At 33.2% G+C, this 25,124-nt stretch overlaps 1 protein-coding gene across 9 annotated transcripts in view; it reads left to right on the top strand.

Moving 5' to 3' along the window:
- Positions 1–2,922: 2,922 nt before the first annotated feature.
- Positions 2,923–25,124, top strand: part of LOC126736934 (mucin-5AC-like) — a 44,833-nt gene continuing 22,631 nt past the window's right edge. The window contains exons 1-13 of one of the 9 annotated variants that reach the window (XM_050441593.1): positions 2,923–3,090; positions 14,970–15,160; positions 15,226–15,370; positions 15,577–15,882; positions 18,745–19,041; positions 19,746–20,048; positions 20,763–21,071; positions 21,682–21,792; positions 22,403–22,756; positions 22,806–23,120; positions 23,176–23,559; positions 23,615–23,842; positions 23,935–24,138. In XM_050441593.1, coding sequence (XP_050297550.1) covers positions 3,021–3,090; positions 14,970–15,160; positions 15,226–15,370; positions 15,577–15,882; positions 18,745–19,041; positions 19,746–20,048; positions 20,763–21,071; positions 21,682–21,792; positions 22,403–22,756; positions 22,806–23,120; positions 23,176–23,559; positions 23,615–23,842; positions 23,935–24,032 — 3,111 coding nt within the window. In that variant the 5' untranslated portion in view covers positions 2,923–3,020 and the 3' untranslated portion in view covers positions 24,033–24,138. Of the gene's footprint in view, positions 3,091–14,969; positions 15,161–15,225; positions 15,371–15,576; positions 15,883–18,744; positions 19,042–19,745; positions 20,049–20,762; positions 21,072–21,681; positions 21,793–22,402; positions 22,757–22,805; positions 23,121–23,175; positions 23,560–23,614; positions 23,843–23,934; positions 24,139–25,124 lie in introns of those variants that run through there. The other 8 variants (XM_050441589.1, XM_050441592.1, XM_050441588.1 and 5 more) reach the window with 8 other exon arrangements.

Consider the following 25,124-nt stretch of genomic DNA (forward strand, 5'->3'; position numbering starts at 1 on the left):
TAGAACTAGCAGCTCGAAGAATTCCGACTGCTCAATAAGGTGACTTTCTAGAGTAATTTTTGATGAGACAATAAGGGTAGTAGTCAATAATAATGGAAAATTAATGTTCAAACTTACCGTTATATACAGTAGTTTATACTGTATAGTAGAAATGATATGTGGTATATTTTTTTATTTGTATGAAAAAATAATTTAAAGGAAAGTTTTTGTGAAACCTACAAAATTTAAGAATTTATTTGTACTACTTTAATCACAACTTGTGACTGTGAGAAAAGAAGATATTTTTCAGCTCTGCAAAGAATTAAAAGTTTTTTTCAGAAGTACGATGGTTCAGGATAGACTTAATGCACTTACTATGCTTTCAATAAAAAAAACTTGTAAAGAATATTTTATATTTTGACAATAAAGTGATTAAAGTACTTGCTGCCTAAAAAATAGAAGAGCAGATTTTAAATATAAATAAATAATCTGATTTTTTAAATTTGTCCCTACAATTTTGTTCTTTAAATATTTTATTCGGTTCCACCTGGCTTGATAATAAGAAGGTTTATACAAAAGAATTCTGCTCGGTGCCAAACCAGAGATTTTAAAAGGACTCAAATACTCCAAAAATATTTTTTTAATGACTTAAGATAAAGGTTAGAGAGGTTAAAGAATTAGGGCGCGGAATATTAATTTTTTTAGCCTCTGGCACCGTCCCATTTTTATCGCTCATTTCACATTACCATTTACTTGCGCGCCAAATAAAAAATCCACGAACCGCCACTGACTTTAAGGTTAACCCACCTTGGGGTTTGGGCCTTTTAAGAAATAAGTGAATAAGAATATTTAAACGGCCATTCACTCTATTACCAAGTCATGGGCATAGTGTGGTGATTTTAACTGGAATAAATTCAGTTAAAACTAATCAAAATTTATCTCGCAAAATTCCTGAGACCCGTCGATCGAAAATGAGCACCATTTACTTGTTGGCAAAGCCCAAGACGATAATAAAATTCGTTTCTGACATTTTCTAATACTTCTGGAGATATTTGTCGGATTTCTTGCCTAATACGTTCTTTGAGTTCGTCTAGGTTTCCTGGTTTGCTCATATAAATTTGACTTTTCAAATGTCCCCACAGAAAAAAATGAAGTGGGGTGAGATCGGGAGAACGTGCCGGCCACTCGATTGCACCCCTTCTATCAATCCATCTGTTTGGAAAATTGTCATCTAAATACTGGCGTACATTACGGGTATAATGTGGGGGAGCACCATCTTGTTGCATCCAGATTATTTCATCATACAAATCTGGATCGAACTGACTCGGATATAAGGCACGTAAGACTGGAACTAGTTTATGTTGAAGAAAACTCTAGATATCTTTCCCTAGTTAAAGTATCATTGAAGAATATGGGCCCTATATAACTTGCCTGCCAATTATGCCAGCCCAAACATTAGTTTTCTGGGATATTGTGTATTAGTTTCCCTTACCCAGTGTGGGTTCTCGTCAGACCAGTAGCGACAGTTCTGCTTATTAACATGGCCATTTAGAGTGAATGTAGCCTCATCAGAAAAAAGGATCCACTCCGAAGATATGCGATTTTCGTCAATGGCGTTCATCATTAATTCACAGAACTGAACTCTGCGATCTGGATCGTCTTCCAATAACTCTTGAACGGGTTGCATTTTATAAGGTCGTTCGTTTGCACTTTTTAAAATTTTTAGCACAGATTTATGATGAATAGAGTTTTCGCGAGCTACTCTTCTGGCTGCAGTTACCGGATTTTCTTCCATCGCTAACAATACATTTAATTGGGTGTTTTCATCGATTTTAGAAGACGTTTGTCTTGAAACATCCCTCACGTGCCCAACTTCTCGAAATCTGCTTTTGATTTTACTAACCGTACCTTGATTAATAGGTGGCAAATTTGGATATTTCTGCCTGAATAAGTGGACAACCTCTAGCTGAGTACGACTTCTATCCCCATAGCCAATCATCATTAAGATTTCAATCTTGTGGGATTCGGATAAATAAGGCATTTTTTCAATATAAGTTAACTTATTTAACAACTGGTTGAAATTCACTTTAACAGTGACACTACAACGATGTTAGGAAATGTCTCGATACCAATAAAATAAACAAACACGCCAAAAATTTACCAACACAAAATATTTCGAGACTTTTAATAATTTAAAGTTTTTTTTTCGTATTTCTCCTTTAGATAATCACAAAAGTAAATAGGGCAATTTAATCAGGAAAAAGGGCTCTTTTCAATGAGAGTTTAAAAAAAATTAACAAAAATCGACGGGTCTCAGGAATTTTGCGAGATAAAATTTGATTAGTTTTAACTGAATTTGTTCCAGTTAAAGTCACCACACTGTAGATATTGGACGCTTATGTCGAAGTAACTGGATTTCCGCATCAATTTTTATCCAGTTAAGATGTGGCTGTTTACTCTTATTTTTTAACACTCTTTTTCAGACCCTACATGGATGCATCATGCCCTGAGATAGAAGAACTATTTCGAAAGGCAGATCGTTCTTTTAACATTGCATTTATCATTCCAAGGAATTTTTATTTAGTATAAGTACAACAAAGATTTTTACGCTTCTGGTACAAAGATTAATGCATCTGATGAAATGCCATACAAATGTAATTCTGCATACATTTTATAAAAATCTCGCATTTTGAAAATTATTTTCATTCATCTAAGATGTGCAACATGATAAAACATTATTATATACCGATTAATTACTTCCTTATCGCCGCTAGTAAACTCCCCCAGAGATTATCAAAAGCAATCCCATATAATTTTTTTACAATGTCAAAACAAAATATAATGAGCGAATCGCCAAAACATAATGACAAAAGGGATTACTATGAGAATTATAAAATGATTAGCTAATCCTTTGATAGAGGTTTAAATATCGAGACAGTGGGAAAAACTTTTCGACTTTGGTTTTGATGAACTATTAAAAATCATCTTTTTTAACCGTGAAATATATAGAAATTAAAGTAAAGTTTTAAGTTAAGAAGGGGATGTTAAAAAGTTTAGTGATCTTAACCCTATTGGGGCTAAGTATGGGAGATGTTGATCCTGGACCAGAACGTACGTATTTACATATAATATATAAATTATAGCAAATAAGCCATCCAAGTTATCTTTTTGAAAGACACTAATATTATCCATAAAGGTAAAAATTGATAATATTGTTAAAATAAAATATATCTTTAATATTTCAGTTCAATTCGTTTCAGTATTTACAATTAAGTAATTGTAAGTAAAAATAATATAACATACGCATCGAAGATTTTGCTTTCAAATCGCTTAGACGATGTGTTCTTAAACGACGGCTTCGTATACAGCTGAACCAGCAGTTGAAACTTAATTTACCGAGTTGAAAGTCTCCCTAGGAAAAAAATTTAAACAATGTCACTTTACTCCTTCGTTTCTTTTACGTAGTCATACTCAAACCTAGTCGCCTGGTAATTAAATCCTCGGTAATCCTGGTAATTAAGTAACATAATATGAAGAAACTATTAATACATTGTTTTATTTAGAATAACTCAAATACAAAAATTATATTTCGTTTAGACTAAGTACGTAATTTTGCGATGATTTAATCAAGGGAAAAATTTAAATCTCTTTCGGAATAAAGCTCGGATTTAAAAACGTTTTTATCTATATAGCAGCCTTCAATGTTAAGAAACTATTTTAGATGCTTATCATAAGAAGAAAAAAGCTAAGCTGCTATAATAATAGAAATATAGAAAAAAGTAACTACAAACTTCGAGTTAAAAAATATAAAATTTCAGACATATTTCTTTTAAATATCGATAAGGGGTAAATTAAAGTGTTTCATTAAGGGTGTCGGGTACAATATTTTACCAACAAAATATAGTACGTCGATGTAAAATAGCGATGATTTGCTTTTGACTTTCTTGAAAGAGACCTAGTTTCTCAAGTTCAATTAAGGAAAACCAAAATTATAAATGTTTGATCAATACACTTTTTCCCCTCATCTCAAATTAATATTTTATAGCAAAAGACGTTAAACTAAAAAGATGCAGAATTTATATATGTAAAAAACGGGCTTTTTTTCAGCAGAGTTTGGAACAAACATTATTTCCAATAATTTCTTTTGGCTCTGACCAAAGGTATTCTTAAAATTATTCAGCCGGCATTATTCATTGATATTGTTACCTCACCGCCCTTGTCAATAAAACGCCCCGAGTACTACCTTGAAATTGGTTAATTTAGTAAAATTAATTCCAGTATAAGTGGTTATTATTCAAAATTACTTGAAAAATTTATTGGAAAATGTCAAGTTCAAATGGCTACCCAAAAATAAAAGGTTTAATTTCAAATTTGATTATATCCAATTGATCAAGACCTTAAAATTGTAGCACTATCTGATTATAAACTTCTTTTCCAAATATCTTTTTAAATACAAAAAGCGAATTTATAATAATAATTTTATTTAATTATAATTTTATAATTTTATTGAATTTATAATTTTAATTTTATAATATATTTAACTTAAATATTCTATAACAGCTATCACTCATAAATTTATTTAAGCTAAAAAGCATAGTAAGATTATGAAAATTTTCCTAATTCTTATTTGGTAAGCTTTTAATCCGTTTTAAGGTTGAATATCTTCTACTAAGTTTTGTTTCAATTTTGCAATAAAATTATTCCAACATTTGTAATAATATCTAAAAACAATATACTATTGTTAAAAAATATTTTGCTTACTTAAATACTTTATCTTACAAAAACATCTTAATCTCTATATAAAGATAATAATTTGCCAACAATTAAATTAATATTTGATTGACTGATCTCTCTCCAAAGGATTAAAAAAATGTTATTTTCCAACTAGGTAAGCTCATCCAGATAAAACCAGATAAAACGTCGGGACGTAAGGTACCTCCCTCCTAAGTTTCTGCTCTCTAATTTTTTTTTAAATAAAATTTGTGTTTGTTGAGGGAGGAACCATGTAACGAAAAACAAACCATCGACAATATCACTCTTGTTTATCTTTTCACCTTTACAAAAGAGGTCTGATAGATACATTTCTTTTGGATATAAGTTATTATCGAGGCCAATTCTTATTGAGAGCCCATTAATTTGCACGATCGAATTTTCTATTTTATGAGTAATAGCATCTTAACCTGTATGCTGTCAGGTCCTTCACACTCATCTGAAATCAATAACTTTCGCCCCTTTTTTGATGTTGATATTAAATGTAACTTTAATCTAACAAATTTTATGCATAAAAGAGATATTTGGCATTCAGTTTTTTACAACAAGCTCTTGAAGCAAAGGTGAAGATGTTATTGAGTTTTTTTCGCATAGAAAACGCTAAGCTTTCTCACTGATTTTTCTTATAGGATTTATTTATATATTTACAAATAAAGCTATGGTTGTAGGAGTGAGGTGACGTGTTAAGTAACAGGATATTTTTTGATTTATGGTACTTTTTTTTGTATTGTTTTTAGTCAGATTTTCTATAATAATTATGAGAGCCTGAAAAACATACAAAAAATATTTTTTCTACTACCGTTCGAAAAGTACTCACTTTACACACTTCCCGGGGTTTATAAAGTTTTTACTTTTTACGCACTAGTGCGTGTAGTAGTGATTGTCCGTACTTATCTCAGTTCCCATTGTCTTCGTATCTGGTGTTCTACATTCCTATACTTAACAATCTTTTTATCATGTTTCGCTCTAAAGTTGTTGTTTAGGAATAGCTACATTTTCAAAAACTGGTTCCGCCTTATATTTATAATAAGCTGGAACCAGCCATAATAAACCGGGTATCCTGATAAGAGGTTTAGTTTTTCTGCGAGCTCTTGATGCAGCATCTTTGCAACTAGTTGATCCCGTTCTTTATATTCCGTTGGTGCAAAAGTTTGATCTACCGGTGACATAAAGAATGGACTCTGTTGTCTCACATCCATACCTACATCTGTCACTTTGTACCGTCGGGTCACCTACGACAAACTTTAAATAATTTCTTGTTGGTACTTGATCTTGGATAGCCACAAGAAATCATTCAGTTTCGGAGAAAAGCTGTCCTGAAGTCGACCAGTAGTTCGACGTCGCTATTTCGATATACTCTTGTTAAACCTCGGGAACATGCCTTCCATGTAGCGGTTTTCCCATCCAAGCTTGCATTTTTTCTTGCTCGTTGCTATGATGTACGGGTATCTCAAGCTCATGGAGCTTAAGTGGTGTTAAGTCGTCTGCTTCACATACGGCACGATGAATGTCTGATGTTTCAGCCTTTCTTAAGAAAGAGGATAAGTTACTAGTTTTCTGAGTAACCAAAGGAGGGAAAAAAGGTAATTATTGAGTCAATAACGATACACGATGGTGTAAACCTATTTTATTTTATATTTTTTTATTTATGTCAGTGTGAGTCAGTGTGTGGTTTTTGTATTTCGATAGGTCTGATGATGACCTAATGCGGCGAAACGCGTAACCTTTAATAGACGCTGATTTATGAGACTTGGACTTTGAGTTTACTTTTTTTTCCTCCTTTGGTCATATACTTAAGTCTCATTGAGAGTAATGGATGATTATTTTGAATTTCCTGAGTAAATTGCTTCTCTATGTCAACATCAGCTTCTCTATGTACAACTGACTCCATATGTATTAATAGCTTTAAATAAGTTTCTACTATTAAGACTTGTTTTAAGGAGTCGTCGCATTTTTGTAGTGAACTTAGTAGTCAATTTTTTATTGTAGCTAATTTTTTATTGTTCTATGGTCTATTCTTTCCGCCTGCTGCATTCCTAGATATTTGTAGAATTCTTCTTCGTCCATAACAATAATTATCTGACCGTTTTCTATTTGAAAGTCACTTGGTTTCGTTTACCCTTGATAATGTTTACAGTTCGGCACTTATTCAGTTCAAAGGTCATTCCTATATCATCAGAGAACTTTTTCATCATCTTAAGCATTTGTTGTAGGTGATTTTGTGTTGCCGCAAAATTTTTTAAGTCATCCATATAAAGTCCGCTATTACTCTTTTTCAGGCCTAATCCGTACCTAGGTTAAATTGAATTGGCTCGAGAGTGGGTTCATAGCAAGGCAGAACCAAAGAGGACTTAAGGAATCTCCCTGTAATATACTCCTACGAATAGGAATCATACTAGTTCTAATGCAGTTACCGTTAGACACCTGGAGTCTTATTAATGTTCGTCAAGATGCCATAGTGAATTTTAAAAAAGAAATTATGCAGTTGTCTATTTTGTACAATTTAAATACATTGAAAAAGTCAATGTATGCTGCGAAAAGGTTTCTCTTGTCGTTAAATGCCTGATTGCAAACTACGGAGTCGATAATTAGCTGTTATTTACAGCCCATGGTAAAGTCCAGTGCAACGATATATTAGAATGGTCACCCGTCAAAACACCAGCATTCCACCTGCTAAACAATGTCATTCACCTTCTATTTACATTGTTTGAGAAGTACAATGCTGGTGTTTTGACGGGCGACCATTCTAATATATCGTTGCACTGGACTTTACCTCTGGTAGATCTAGTCTGTTGAGCCACTATGATGTTATTCTGGCCACACATTCTATAATGCAAGATGTAATTAGTTTATAGAGTGTCGGTAAGCTATTGAACGATATTTTGCCGGATCTTGAGTGTTTTGGGAGTCCTTGAACAAGAGGTAAGTGGTACCGTTTGTTAAAAAATTGGCTATATTCTGAGGATTCATAAGTACGTCATTTAAAAGGTAGATCTGTTGTTGATGTGTTGACCACAATTTCTTCATTCAGTAATTTTGGACGTGATGTGGGCCTGGAGCTTACCACTTATGTAGCTTTTTTATGACGTTAGCCACTTCGTCAACTGAAAATGGCAAACATGCCATTTGATTATATGTTTGACATTTTGCTTCATCTAGCCATTCCGTGTCGAGGTTGCATTCACTAGGTGTTATTAATTGAGTACCTCAGAGCTTCTTGCTATTTTCTTTACCGGGGTAAATGCTAATGGCAGTATTTATTGGAAAAGTGTCGTTGAGCTTTCGATAAAATTGCTTCTCTGAGTGTTCAAAAAGTAAATTATCTTTTTTCATTTTTTACTGGATTTATACCGTCTTAAGCGACCTAAAAAAATAGATATTTTGCTGGTTATTTATTATTTTGAATCCCAAGCTTTTAATAATAGCGGTAGCCGCATAGTAGATTATTAGATGAAGCGTCGTTGGCAGCATTAAGAAGAATATTCAATTTGCCGGCAGAGTTAACTCTAGGAATTTTCTTCTGCTTCTGTTCTCTCTTGGTCACCATTGTCCTGCAAATTTTCCCTTACTCCGTTTAAGGCCGGTTGATAATTTATTTCTGCTGCAATTTCCCTTCTAATAGAGTTAATTCGGGTTTCTGGGATCAAGTTGTTTCTAAGAACGATATTGGTCAGTGACTCTCTGTTCATATCTGCATATTTCCTGCAGAATTCAACATGTACTTGTTGTTTGTAGCTAATCATCTGTTATCCCAGAAGTGTTACCTTAAAGAAAATGCGCATTATATTCGTGACTGCGGTCCATTTTAAGCGCTGTCTCGGTAACCCTGTTTGAGTGAGCACTGGCTGAGTTTCCTGCGCAACACCTACAGCAGGTTGGGTCCTGTTTAGTTTTTGGTGACCCTGTGCAACTTGGGTTTGTAGTGGACCTGTGATTTCTTGTATAACAAGAGCCCTCCAGGCAGCGACCTTTCTCCGAAGTTTTGGTTGTTCTCCATTTTCATGGGTGTGTGCCACCAGGGGCAACCCGGAGGCCTAGATTGCCCCTTTAGTCGCCTTTTACGACAGGCAGAGCATACCGGGGGCCTATTCTTTGATACCTGTCCCCCACGGTGATTTTATTATTATTATTATTATTATTATTATTATTATTATTATTATTATTATTATTATTATTATTATTATTATTATTATTATTATTATTATTATTACTATTATATATATTATTATATTACATTATTATAACTTAGGTGATTTTTGGTATATTAACTTCTTTTCACGAGTTCTAAATACGAGGGCGGGTCAATAAGTCCGTGACTTTTTGAATTTCGCGCCCTTTAATGGAAATGGCAACTATGCTCTTGTCAACAGAGAACTGTCAGTTGACGCCTGTCAAAATTTGAACAAGCTGCGTCATTTAGTTTGTGTTTGACAGCTGTTGATAGCAGACTACCACTCGTTTTGAGAAGAAAATGGAAAAAAGTGAATTTCGTGTGCTCATTAAGCATTATTTTTTACGAAAAAAACCATAACTCAAACCAATTCTAAGCTTGATAAATATTATGGGGACTTTGCACCATCCATTTCCATAGTAAAGAAGTGGTTTACTGAATTTCGGAGACGGGTCCATTTGACATAATCGTCATTCGACATAATGGACATTCGACACAATACCCGCGAAATATTTTTAACGTATCGAGTATGATCGATTGGGTCTTTTACACGTCAGCCAATTTTTATTCGAAATAGCTGTAGTGTTGTCATTTAACTACAAAGGACCTGGGATGATACTTCCTGATACTGATTAAAAAACACTATAACTAACTTTGTGTAATTTACTACTTGGCCTCCTATCCTGTGATTCTTCTTCTTAGAACATTAAATACCTGCATTATACTTATTGCGAAGTGAAGAGGAATTTGACGCCAAAAAAACGTACCATCACTTGGGAAAGTGCAAGTTTTTTTTGTGTAAAATTGTGGCAAACAGTTCCATTTGACTTGCATAGGTGTGGTGATAGTGTTTATATTTACTACTTTTGACTAATAAACTTGAAAAAGTGCAATTTAGGATAATATGCTGGAGAAACTGGATGATTTTGATGAAGTCACATGCCTCCGAACATTATTTCTGAATTGGTGTCGTAAAAAAGTGCAATGAGTTATTAGTTAATAATATTTATAAGTAGGAAAAGAAACAGGTTCTTAGAGAATATCATATATTACAGCCTTATTTAGATTGAGCCAAGTTTTCATTCATATTGTTGAGTTTTGTCAGGGCTGGAATGTATACAAATTACGGTAACAGTTTACTATCTTATCGACTACCCATTTTCAAGATTAAAAAAAAGAGACAGATACATAGAATAGTGAATGTCGTATTCATCATAATTTCATTGTTGAAGACCAAAAATTTCAATTTTTTCAATTTTTTTTTTAAATCGTTTAAAAAAAAGTGACTATATTAAATAATTACCCCTGGTGTAACAGTTTACTATCCTATCAAACGCCGTTTTTTTGTACGAATTTAAAAAATTAAACAGTTACAAAAGTTAATATATGTCGTATTTATTATAAATTCGTTGTCGGAGACTCAATCATTTGAAAAAAGAAAATAAAAAATATTAAAATTTTAACCCTGTTCGTTTTTTTTTGCGCAATCAGTTTTTCTTATTAAAAATTATTATTCACCCAACAGGTCCTTTTTGCACCCAGCGCCTTTTTATATAAAAAAAATCACTACCAACCCAGCTCAGCCCCAACCAACCCAACCCAGCCCAATACAACTCAACCCAACCATTAAATAGGAAACATATACTAAAAAGAATAATAAGACAGCTATTGAAATTAGTTTTGTTTTTTAATAATTTTCTCTAACGATTTATCGAATGGTAACACTATTCGATCACCTAAAAAAATAGTATATTACCTGTAAAATAATAGCGCTGGCAACCCCGATAATTCAGTGTCTCGAAAGGTTTTTTCGGTACGTATTCTGGTAAGTGATTTCCGATTTGTTGTCTCTCTCATCTCAACATAATGGAGTATTTCCGAGCGGTGTGTTATGTGTCGAGGTGGAAAACAGGCAAATAACACGGGGGATCGGAATTGGTCCTACTCGGAATTTGTCCTACGTTTACGAATCCGGCCGAACGGTTAAAAACAGTGTTGTCAGAACTCTAAAATATTCTTAGCAATGTGACCGAAATTCGGTATTCAGTTCAGGGAGGGGGATACTGTGTGAAATTGAATGTGATACCAACCATACACCAACTACAACGAATAAGGCCGTTCAACCTAGAACTTATTGTTGTGTGTGTGTGTGTGTTGCAAAGATAGAAAGATTTGGTAATCAAAGATTTTTTCATCAAGAATTTATTAATGAAGCCAGAAGGTATGAAACTTTTAATAAAATTTAAACTTAAAATTAAATAAGTTTTATACTTATACAAATTATTATAAAAGAGACAATATAATTATGAGCAAAATCGAAGTTTTATGACCAATATGCTCTGTATTTTGTATTTGTATATGTATTTTTTTTTTAAATATACGAAACCTGATTCAACCTTGGGCCAACCTAACTCGTCCTAACTTTGTCTAATCAAATGATAACGACTGAACATCAATTTAAGCATTATTAAAATTAATTGGCTACACAACGTCCTGGTGACTTGGGTTGGCCCAAGGTTGGGTTAGGTTTTGACTATTTTAAGAAAATAGAGAATATTGCTCATAAAACTTCGATTTACCTCATATATTGCCTATTTTACTTGGATCGTTACGTTATTGCCCGGCCATTATCGTTAATGTACGAATTTTCATCATTGACCGTAACATATACACTATACAGAATACCCCATATTTCCATATAACTTAATAATACAGTTGCCGCCCGCGTGCGCCATCTAGCTATTAACAGTTGCGACACAGACAATCCATCGCATCGGTCGCTATTTAGCTGCCGAAATTCGTAAATACGGCGTTGTCAAATATAAATACCTCCTATCCTTGCTTCTATATCGAAATACAAACCCAGGATTTTCGAGGAAAAGCCGAACCGTTCCGATCGACCGTAGAACAAAATCTGAGTAGGACTAATTCCGCCTTCTCAATAACACAATGGACACACACTCCCGAAGCTTCCCCCGAAGCGACTCCGCGAGCGCCCGAACAGGGTGACCTCGACACATAACACACCGCTCGGAAATACTCGATTATGTTGAGACGAGAGAGACAACAAATCGGAAATCACTTACCAGAATACGTACCGAAAAAACCTTTCGAGACACTGAATTATCGGGGTTGCCAGCACTATTATTTTACAGGTAATATACTATTTTTTTAGGTGATCGAATAATGATACCATTCGATAAATCGTTAAAAAAAAATAATTAAGAAACAAAACTAATTTCAATAGCTGTCTTATTATTCTTTTTAGTATATGTTTCCTATTTAATGGTTGGGTTGAGTTGTATTGGGCTGGGTTGGGTTGGTTGGGGCTGAGCTGGGTTGGTAGTGATTTTTTTTATATAAAAAGGCGCTGGGTGCAAAAAGGACCTGTTGGGTGAATAATCATTTTTCATAAGAAAAACTGATTGCGCAAAAAAAAACGAACAGGGGTAAAATTTTAATATTTTTTATTTTCTTTTTTCAAATGATTGAGTCTCCGACAACGTATTTATAATAAATACGACATACATTAACTTTTGTAACTGTTTAATTTTTTAAATTCGTACAAAAAAACGGCGTTCGATAAGACAACCGTAATTTGTATACGTTCCAGCCCTGACAAAACTCAACAATATGAATGAAAATTTGGCTCAATCTAAATAAGGCTGTAATATATGATATTCTCTAAGAACCTGTTTCTTTTCCTACTTATAAATATTATTAACTAATAACTCATTGCACTTTTTTACGACACCAATTCAGAAATAATGTTACTCACAAATTACTTGATAGCAATAAGTGTGTGTATAAGTAAATTAAAAACTGTATAGTCTATTACAGTCCTTTTGGTTATTCAGTATGTTATATTTAAGCTGACACACTATAGTTTATAATCCAAATATCCTCGGAGGCATATGACTTCATCAAAATCATTCAGTTTCTCCAGCATATTATCCTAAATTGCACTTTTTCAAGTTTATTAGTCAAAAGTAGTAAATATAAACACCACACCTATGCAAGTCAAATGGAACTTTGTTTGCCACAATTTTACACAAAAAAACTTGCACTTTTCCAAGTGATGGTACGTTTTTTTGGCGTCAAATACCTCTTCACTTCGCAATAAGTATAATGCAGGTATTTAATGTTCTAAAAAGAGGAATCACAGGATAGGAGGCCAAGTAAAAAATTACACAAAGTTAGTTATAATGTTTCTTAATCAGTATCAGAAAGTATCATCCCAGGTCCTTTGTAATTATATCTTAAAGCTTCAAATATACTGAAGAACTCACAACTCACAAATTAATAACTTTTGGCAAACTATCGATAAATATAAACTAATTATTGTAAGCACGACTCGAATGTAAATAAAATAATATACCTATACCTAACCCTATTTTGTGTTAGATGACAACACTACAGCAATTTCGAATAAAAATTGGCTGACGTGTAAAAGACCCAACCGATCATACTCGAACGTTTAAAATATTTCGCGGGTATTGTGGCGAATGTCCATTATGTCGAATGACGATTGTGTCGAATGCACCCGTCTCGTCGAGGTCACCCTGTTCCGGCGCTCGCGGAATCGCTTCGGGGGAAGCTTCGGGAGTGTGTCGAATGTCCATTGTGTTATTTGCCTCTTTTCCGAATTTCGATGTGGCCGTACAAGCATGGAAGATGCCGAACGTTCTGGACGCCCAGTCGAGGTCTCTACATCCAAAACAATCGAAAAAATTCACGATATGGTTTTAGCCGATCGGAGATTGAAAGTGAGAGAGATTGTGGAAGCCATAGGCATCTCACATGGTTCAGTAGTTTCAATTTTGAATGATCATGTGGGTATGAGAAAGTTTTCCGCAAAATGAGTGCCGCGTTTGCTCACAATCGACCACAAACACAACCGTGTGACAATTTCCCAGGAGTGTTTGGCGTTATTTAACCGCAATATGGACGAATTTTTGCGTCGTTTCGTCACCGTGGACGAAACGTGGATCCACCACAACACGCCGGAGACCAAACAGCAATCAAAACAGTGGATTTATCGGGGTGAATCGGCGCCCAAGAAGGCAAAGGTGGGTTTATCAGCCAATAAAGTCATGGCGACCGTTTTTTGGGATGCACGCGGTATAATCCACATTGACTATTTTCAAAAGGGGAAAACAATCAATGGAGAATATTATACCAACTTATTAGATAGATTCAATGAGGAACTGAAAGAAAAAAGACCACATTTGGCCAAAAAAAAAGTTCTTTTCCACCAGGACAATGCAAGCGTCCACACATGTGCAGTTTCCATGGCAAAAATCCATGAACTAGGTTACGAATTACTTCCTCATCCGCCCTATTCTCCAGATTTAGCCCCCAGTGACTATTTCCTATTCCCAAACTTAAAGAAATGGCTCGGCGGAAAGAGATTTGACTCCAACGACGAAATCATCTCTCAAACAAATATATTGATGACCTCGACAAATCATATTTTTCCGAAGGGATAAAAAAATTGGAGAAACGTTGGACTAAGTGTATAGAACTCTAAGGAGACTATGTTGAAAAATAAAATAACTTTTTATATAAAAACCTGTCTTTTATCCAAAAAGTCACGGACTTATTGACTCGCCCTCGTAAATAACTCAATTTTGTAAGATTGCCACATGATCCTAACCGCCCCTTTCGTTTATAGTTCCCAGTATCAATCGTTATGATGTTTCAGCGTATACTGGCGAGAAAATTGATTTTGTTTAAATTAATTCATTTAAAGGGAATATTTTATGAAGTCGAAAATTAATGTGAATAAAATAATTTAGAAATTATGTAAGCCAGACAAAAAAGTTTACATTTACATAGATTATTTATTCCATTACAACTCGTTTCAAAATTGCAGAGAAAAGTGTGAACTGTTTCTTTAAGGGCATTTAAAGAACGAGTACATAACATAAGAAAATGACAAGTAATTTGATTTTGTAAGCTAAATAAAAATATTTTTTACGTTTTTCTGATTCGAAGTTCTAGTTTTAAATTTATGCAATATAACAATCAATTTTTTATATTTCTTTAGCTTCTTGTCCAAGCGACAACTCTGTCCAAGCTTACTTTGCCACAAATGACTGTACAAAGTATTGGCAATGTTCAAATGGGGTGGCATATTTAATGCCCTGCGCCCCTGGTACCCACTGGGAACAGTCCTTGTGGATTTGTGTACACATAGCTTCCTCAACTTGTACTGGGGAAGGATGGAGTTCTACGAAAGTAAGTTGGAATATTGTATATTTGTTAATATTGTACTATGCCGTGTACAATTGCGTTCGTTCTAGGCACCTACAACTCCTATTACTACTACTACTACTACTACTACTACTACTACAACTACGCAAGCGCCTATTACTAAATCAACTACAACCACTCCGGCTTCTACGACTACCAAAGCATCTACGACGCCAATTACAACCACAAATGGAGGTAAATTAAGATTCTTATTACTATAATAATAATATGGGAGTTTTGAAAATCCGAATATTTAAATAAAATATTTATTTCTAACAATTTTTTACTAAATGTTAGCACTTTTCATTTTTCTAAAATAAAATAATATTTATATTCTTCTTGTACAAATTTCTTTGGCTAACGAGAAAATTTATTTTAATGAAAACTCTAAAAACTTACAGCTCCTGGAGAATGTCCTTCTGTAGATGGTCCAGATTCTATCTATTTTCCTGATCTCGACTGTACAAAATTCTGGCAATGTTCAAATGGTGTTGCTTACCAACATAAGTGTCCAGCTGGTCTCCACTTCAACCCTGTTTTAAACGTATGTGACTGGCCAGATCAACCTGGTTGCGAGGGAGGCAATAGCCCTTCAACACAGCCAACTACCACATCTACACAAAGTGCTTCTACTACTAAACCCACAACCAGTACACCAACTACTCAAGCAACCTCCACTGAGGAAGTACAAACAACAACAAATATATGTAAGGGTACCTTAAAATACTTTCTTTTTAAATGAATTTTTTCTGCTTATCTGACAAAGTAGACAAGCTCTCCTAATGAAACTCCGCCCTTCCTCACTTCTCTCAGAAAGTTATCAGAAAAAGTTGTAGAAAATAGAATGTGTTTAATTTGATTGAAAATCACTTTTGTTATATTTAATTCTAATTCTTTTATGACGTAAGGGAAAATAATTTTATCAATTAAGCTAAATAGTCATTTAATGATAAATGAAGAAAATCTGGTTTATATTTATTAAGATTAAAATGAAAGGTCTCACTTATGTGTGCTTATCAACATATAGGTTTTATATATATTATAAAGTGCAAATGATAATATTTTCATTATTTTCGTATTATTTTTTTTTAAATCAATTACTATTCCCTTACTATAAATATGAATGCAAGATATTGCGGTTGGAGAAAAACAATATATTTAAAATGGATTTAAAAAACTTTCAGCTCGTGAAGAATGACGTCCTGTTGATGGCTCAGATTCTATTGCTTAATATGATATGAAAACTTTTTTAGACTTTGTCCATAGTATTAAATATGAAATTGAAAGAAAAGCTTAAAAAATAGAAAAAAACTAATTTTAGGCGAATTCATTATCAATAAAGCTAAATATTTGTTTATTGATGAATGACAGAAGCCTGGTTTATATTAACTAAGATTTAAATAAAAAGTCTCACTTATCTGTCAAGCATGCCTTGATAGGAGCATTTTTTAAATTTTATGAGTAGGTAAAGTAGTATTTCTAGGCAAGATATTATAAAAAAAATTTTAAGAAAAAGTTGTTTAGAATACAAAACTATCCCCGAATACCGAATTTCATAACCATAGGCCTACTTTACTACTATCAATCAATCAATCATATGCTTTATTAAAAAATTACAAAATTTTGTAGACAAAGCTAATAAAAAAAACATATAAAAACAAAACACACAAAATAAAAACATAAAAATAAATATACAAACAAAATAAATACATGCAAAACTGTACAAAAACAATGTACCTGGTCAATATACATCATGATGTATAAAATGTCAATAAAAATAAACACAATAGTCAATAACAGTAAATTAATTAAATACAGAATGAAAGTGCAATTTATTTACTAAAAAAAAATCTAATATATTCTCTATTTTAAGATATACAAAGAGCCAGTGTGTATGTGATACCCGAAAAGTTATCCTAGAAAAAATCCTCCACTGCGTGCAAGGCTTTTTCCAGAAAGTACGCCTTCAAAGCATTATGAAATCGACTATACTATCGAATACTACTACTTTTTATGTATAAATTATTTATTAATTAACAAAAACCAAATAAATATTTTACTTTTTACGATCGGTAGGAATTTTTTGCTCGTGGAATACATGCCGCTTATTATATTAGGTTATTTTTTTGCTCCATTTACGAGTTTTTGTCGAACTTTTTAAAATGTAAACATTCTCAATTAAATATGGCAGCTACTATAAAACATTGTTACCTACAAAGTTATGTACAAAAATCGTACATATGGCATTATCTTATTGTAAAGTTTATAAAAGTTATTAATAATATTATCAGAATTTATAGAAAAATGTTAAATTTGGAGCAGAAAATGTTCATTGTGCAATCGTATGGTAGTGGAAATAGTATGTCGTTAAAGTGCGTTTTGAATCTTTTTCGTGAAAAATATCCGCAAGTCGAAGTAACAATATCTTCTGCGAGACGACTAATTAAATTTTTTGAGGCCACGGGTAGTGTTGAGATGAAAAAAAAAACAGAAAAAGAGATACGAACGATGACAACGATGCTGCTACAATCCTTGCTTTGGAGTCAATTGCTGAGAATCCTCGGATGTCATTGAGAGCTAGGTCGGCGGTGCTGAACATAAGCAAATCTGAATTGCAAAGAATTTATCAACAATATTAAAGCATTCAAACCAAGGTACTTGCATACTTTAGAAGAGGGGGATGAAGCGCGCCGTTTATTATTTTCTGCTTGATTAGGCGATAAAATTTTAGAGAACAGGAATTTTCATAAAAAATAAAATTCTCGGACGAATCTTCTTTCACGACAAATGGTGTAATTTCATCTCAAAATTGTCGGTTTTGGTCCAATGAAACGCCAAACTTTGTAATCCATGGCAAGAGGCAATATTTTCAAAAAGTCAACGTATGGTGTGCCATATCTTACCATTTAGGTATTATTGGCCCATACTTTATTGAAGGATCGATGGTTGAATAGAACGTTTCCGAATCAATAAATTGGAAGACGCGGTCCAATTGAGTGGCCGCCAAGGTCACCTGATTTAACCTTTTCTGATTCCTATTTATGGGGCCGGCTCAAGCAAATTGTTTATTCCGAGCCATTAGCAAATGACAGGGAATTACTAAAACAAAGAATTAAAGATGCTTGTAATTTAATTTCCATTGAAGAAATTAGAAATTCTTTTAAAATATTTATGAAAGTAGTAGTATACTCATAATATTTAAAAAATGCTCGTATCAAGGCAGGCTTGTTTTAAAAAAAATTAAAATCTGCTAAATTTTATTTTTTAATCAAGCAGGGCTGGATGCCAAACGCTCAAATTTCAACTACAAAATTTTTTGTCATTTCTACGTATAAATTCGCTAATCCTGGGACACACTGTATATATGTCTATATATATTTTATATATATTATAAATTGTAAATAATAATTATAATAATTATAATAACAATCCTTAATGAGAATGCTTTAAAAAGATGCTAACTACGCTAATGAAACACGTGTCGAGAATAAAATAAAGAGTTTTGGTTAGTGGGTAGTATATATACTTTTAAACCAAAGTATATATATTTTAAACTCAAAAATTTTCAGCTCCTGGAGAATGCCCTCTTAAAGATGGTCCAGATTCCATCTACTTCCCTGATCCTGATTGTACAAAATTCTGGCAATGTTCAAATGGTGTTGCTTACCAGCATACCTGTCCAGCAGGTCTACATTTCAACCCTATTTTAAACGTATGTGACTGGCCAGACCAAGCTGGTTGCGAGAAAGGTAATAACTCTACAACACAGCCGACTAACACAACCACACAAAGTGCTTCTACTACTAAGCCCCCAACAACTCAAGCAACTTCCACAGAGGGAGTACAAACTACAACCACAAATGGAGGTAAAAGTGCCTTTAAATAGGTTGTTTTCATAAATAAATAATTTTTTTTTAAACATGCTGACGAAATAGACAAGCTCTCATAATCAAACTCGCCCTTCCTCACTAAATTTAAAAGGGTATAATAAAGAGTTGTGTAATAAAGGATGATTTTTTTAATCTGATTAAAAATCAGTTTTGTTATCATTGCGTATTTAATTTTTTGGAAAAAAATGCCGAATTTTCAAAATTTGGTTTTTTTTGGTACAAGAAAACCATCTTACTAAACAATAAAACAAAAACTAAAAAATTTATTATTTCTTTTATGACTTTTTGAGTTTTTTCGCTTAATATGATATGGTGGCTATTTTAGACTTTACCAAGATATACAATATGGAACTAAAAGACAAGCTTAAATAAAAATAGCAATAAAACTAAAAACATTTTTAGGATTTTGTTCAATAATAAGGCTAAATATTAATTTATTGATAGATAAAAAAAGCCTAGTTTATATTAATTAAGATTCAAATAAAAGTCTCTCTCACTTATCTGTTCTTAACAACATATAAGTTTCATATTGTATATCATAAAGTGCAAATAATAATATTTTCACTGTTTTCATCTTACTTTTTATAATTAATAACCATTACATTACTATAAATATGAATGCAAGATGATGTGGTTGCAAAAAAATCAATATATTTAAAATCTGACTCAAAAAATTCCAGCATCTGGAGAATGCCCTCCTGTAGATGGTCCAGATTCTATCTACTTCCCCGATTCTGACTGTACAAAATTCTGGCAATGTTCAAATGGTGTTGCTTACCAGCATACCTGCCCAGCTGGTCTACACTTCAACCCTGTTTTAAACGTTTGTGACTGGCCCCATCAAGCTGGTTGCGAGGGAGGCAATACCCCTTTAACACAGCCAACTACTACAACTACAAAAAGTGCTTCTACTACTAAACCGTCAACCATAACTACTCAAGCAACTTCTACTGAGAAAGCGGAAACAACAACTACAACTGGAGGTAACAATGCCTTTAAACACTTTGTTTCAGTAAATAAATAATTTTTTCAGATAAGCTTAGGAGTAGACAATCTTTCCTAATCAAACTCGCCCTCCCTGACTTTGCTCAAAAGGGTATCATGAAAAGTTGTGGAATACAGGTTCTTTTTTTAATTTTCTTTTATTCTTTCTCGTTTAATTTAGAAAAAAAATCAGTTTTATAATAATTTTTTGTTTAATTTTTTGAATAAAAATTCTGGAATTGTCAAAAAACAAAACATTTTTTATTTTTGAAAAAAAATCGTACTAAGCCAAGAAACAAAAACTGCAAACGTGTTCCTTCTTTTATATCTTTTTCTTGTTAAATATTATATGGCAGCTTGTTTAGAGTTTTCTAAAAGTATGCAAAATAAAATGAAAAGACAGGCTTAAAAAAATACGAAAAAAATTATTTTTAGAATTTTGATCAAAAGCTTAAGGCCAATTAATTTTATCAATAAAGCTAAATATTAATTTGTTGTTCAATATAAGAGGCCTGGTTTATATTACTTAAAGTTTAAATAAAAGTCTCATTTATCTGTGCTTATGATCATACAAGTTTGATTATTAAAGTGTAAATAATATTTTTTTTACTATTTTTATATTACTTTTTTAAATTACAAATCTTTAATTTACTATAAATATGACGATAATGCAAAAAATCAATATATTTAAAATGTATCTCAAAAACTTTCAGTTTCTGGAGAATGCCCTCTTGTAGATGGTCCGGATTCCACCTATTTCCCCGATCCCGATTGTACAAAATTCTGGCAATGTTCAAATGGTATAGCTTACCAGCATACGTGCCCAGCTGGTCTACACTTCAACCCCGTTTTAAACGTTTGTGACTGGCCAGATCAAGCTGGTTGCAAGGGGGACAATAGCCCTTCAATACAGCCAACCACTACAACTAGACAAAGTGCTTCTACTACTAAACTCCCAACCACTATATCAACTACTCAAGCAACTTCCGCTGAGGAAGCACAAACAACAACTACAACTGGAGGTAAGAGTACTTTTATATATTTTGCTTTAGAAAATAGATATTTTTTCTGACAAGCTGAGGACATAGGTAAACATTCAAAACAAATTAAGCAAAAATGAATACTCTAATCAAACACGCCCTCCCTGACTTTCCTCAAAGTGTTATCATAAAAAGTTGTGGAATACATAACCTTTTTTTATTACATATAGTTTTATTATTAATTATTTATCTAATTTATTTATAAAGTACGGCTCTTAATAATTGTCCCCCTCTTATCTTTTGAATGCGTTTATATAAAAATTTGAAATTTGGCACACATTATTAGCAACCTAAATGCTACTGTTTGGCTCCTAGTTCATTTTGTAAAACTTCAAAATGGCGTCGCGCCGCCATTTTCAAAAATAAAATTAAATAAAAAGGGAGTCATAGTCACATCGTTTAAACACTCCCATTGAATGCTTTATGGTCCTGGAATATTAAGTCAGAACTTCTACCCATAGCAACATGGCACCCTTTCAAAATCTTCTTTTTCGCATTTTTATTTTCTTTACTACACCTGTTCAAGGGTAATTTATTTTTAGGTGTGTTTTTTTTCTTTTTTGACATACTCTACAAACATATTTTTCAACAGAGCCAACATATAAAACTACACAAAGTGCTTCTACTACTAAACTCCCAACCACTATATCAACTACTCAAGCAACTTCCGCTGAGGAAGCACAAACAACAACTACAACTGGAGGTAAGAGTACTTTTATATATTTTGCTTTAGAAAATAGATATTTTTTCTGACAAGCTGAGGACATAGGTAAACATTCAAAACAAATTAAGCAAAAATAAATACTCTAATCAAACACGCCCTCCCTGACTTTCCTCAAAGTGTTATCATAAAAAGTTGTGGAATACATAACCTTTTTTTATTACATATAGTTTTATTATTAATTATTTATCTAATTTATTTATAAAGTACGGCTCTTAATAATTGTCCCCCTCTTATCTTTTGAATGCGTTTATATAAAAATTTGAAATTTGGCACACATTATTAGCAACCTAAATGCTACTGTTTGGCTCCTAGTTCATTTTGTAAAACTTAAAAATGGCGTCGCGCCGCCATTTTCAAAAATAAAATTAAATAAAAAGGGAGTCATAGTCACATCGTTTAAACACTCCCATTGAATGCTTTATGGTCCTGGAATATTAAGTCAGTACTTCTACCCATAGCAACATGGCACCCTTTCAAAATCTTCTTTTTCGCATTTTTATTTTCTTTACTACACCTGTTCAAGGGTAATTTGTTTTTAGGTGTGTTTTTTTTCTTTTTTGACATACTCTACAAACATATTTTTCAACAGAGCCAACATATAAAACTACACAAAGTATTTCTACTACTAAACCCCCAACTACTGCGCGAACAACTCAGGCAACTTCCACCGAGAAACCACAAACAACAACCACAACACGATCTTTCACTGAACAAGTGAGTGAGCAAACCGGGAAAGAGGTTACAGAAGAATCTTCTGAGCAACCTACCGAAGCGTCTACTGAACCTGATGGTCAAACCAGTACCCCAAAACATACAACTGAGGTTGTGTCTACAACTGAGGCTGTAACTACTACAACTGAAGGTATGACTACAACTACAACAACTCAAGCCCCAGCTACGCCCGAGTGCTTACCTCCTCCAACAATATGTACTTGCACATGCGGTAAGTCAATGCTAATAAAAATGTGAATACTCTAATGCTTTAATATTAGTTCCTCAAGAACCTACAACAACTTCAGTCTGGACCACTTCGTTGCCTTCATCGACCACACCTGTCACTTCCAGACCTCCGAATCTAACAACTACTTCTCAAACTACTAGTGAAGAAGTAAGCTCTTCGGTAGAAGATGATACAACCGGAAATGGAGAAGTCAGCACTTCAAGTAATACAGATGTAACATCTGAAGGCTCTGAGGAACAAAATGAGAATAGTACACCTAGTTCAAATGACAACCAGTCGAGTACTGAAAATAATAGTGAAGAACTGACTACTCCCTCTGAACAGGATTGTGACAATGGACCTATTGGTATATGTAGACCCTTTTATTTAAATTATTAATTTTAAAAATTATCACTTTATAGCTCCAGGAGTTTGCCCATCAGAAGACGGAGACCAATCAGTATATCTACCTGATAAAGATTGCACCAAATTTTGGCAATGTTCAAATGGAGTTGCCCACTTAATGAACTGTTCTGAAGGCCTACACTTTAACCCAACTTTAAATGTGTGTGATTCGCCATGGGATGCTGGCTGCGATGAAAACGTCACAAAACCCATCGTGGATTTCGATGAATCATCCTCTACCCCAGAATCTACAATGGACGAAAATACCTCGCCTTCTCAAGAGTCAACAGTAGTAATTACTTCTACTAAGGAAACAACAAACGCAGGAACTAGCACCACGCCAGTTGATAGTGTGTCCACTACTGAAGCTGAGTTTGATGGACCAAGTAGCTGTAGTGAATGTATAAACACCAAAACCTAAGTTTTTTAAATTATATTTATATTTGCCGGCTTTAGTATCCAATTTATGCCCTGCCGTCGATGGAGAAGATCCAACTTATATTGCTTTGGAATATTGCGGTGGATTCTGCCAATGTTCCAATAGAGCAGCTTATTATCATCCATGTCCACCAACACTTCACTTTAATCCAGAGCTAAACGTTTGTGATTATCCGTATAGAGCGGGATGCACTGGAATCGCTGGCACTACCCCTACTACTTCCAAGCCAACCTCTTCCAGAGAAAGTAAGTCAAAACACCACTCGTATTTTCAGAAAATATTTATACTTGCATAAGGTCTCAAGAACGTTATTTCAAATTTAAAATCAATGTTTCAGAAGTAATATACAATAAGGTGGGGCTTCAGTCGAGCTTAGTGAACTTAAATACCCTGACTAGTTGGTTGTTCACCAATCAAGACCAGTTCGCAGAATAAAGGCAGGAATGTTTTAAATTATTATACGTTTTAAACTTGTCTGGCTGTAAATAACTAGCCGTATAATGTTACGTCAATACTATATTAAAATGTATGTGGTTTTTTATTTTTGTGTTATTATTTTAGGGATATTTGTAGTTGCCAAACTAGCTCAAATTAACTTTTAGATATGCTGCAGATTTACCTACTTGTTGTCATCAGTTTTTAGAACCGCGACGAATGTATCCCAAAAAACAATTTTGTTTACACTATTTTATAATTAAATTGCTGACAGTATTCTAACCAAATATAATCTAAGCTGTCTAGGTTAGCGCCATACCTCCCTGACTCTTCTGTATAAGTCGTTCCATTTGTAGTACTTAGTTTCCACCAGATCCACTCCTATTGGGTCCCTATTGGGAATATTTTACGTATTTTATATACCTTTTTTTATAAAAAAATATATGGGACTGTTCTCCATTGATTACTCTAATTCTATTTAGATTCCTTTTACAGCCTAATTTTGCTTCCTATTGTATTCATTTTGCACCAGCTACAAATTTGCGGGTAAAAATTTTTTTAAACGGTTTGTTTGGCATATCCTGCCAAACAAACCGTTATTGGATACTCAATAATAAATCACATTCTCCACTTTCTCCAATAAGGCACAATTTTTGAATCAGGAAATATGGATCAGAAAAACCAGGAATAAATGGTTAAATAAGATTTGTGGTAAAAGTGGTTAAAATCAAAAAGGGGTTGATTTAATTTTATACGCGACTTATCAATCTCTTTAATAGCCTTTATTATAAAATATAATAATACAAAACAATTATCCCAAAGAATTTTTGGAACATAATTGCTTGAGAAAGAGATATAAAATCTATTTTTAAATCGCAAAATACATTACGATGTATATTAACAAAAACTAAAGCTTTTAATGAAAATGAATTAAATAAAAATGTAATACATAAAATGTCTTATACGTGTGGTAAATTGTATATAGGTATAATTAAGATTACATTGATGTATTAACAAAAAGACCATTACCGAAAAGAATTAATTCCGAAAAGAACGATTTTTAAAAATTACACAACAGTCGTTTGATAATAA

The sequence above is a fragment of the Anthonomus grandis genome, chromosome 5, assembly GCF_022605725.1.
Source record: "Anthonomus grandis grandis chromosome 5, icAntGran1.3, whole genome shotgun sequence".
NCBI classification, from domain to species: Eukaryota; Metazoa; Arthropoda; class Insecta; order Coleoptera; family Curculionidae; genus Anthonomus; species Anthonomus grandis.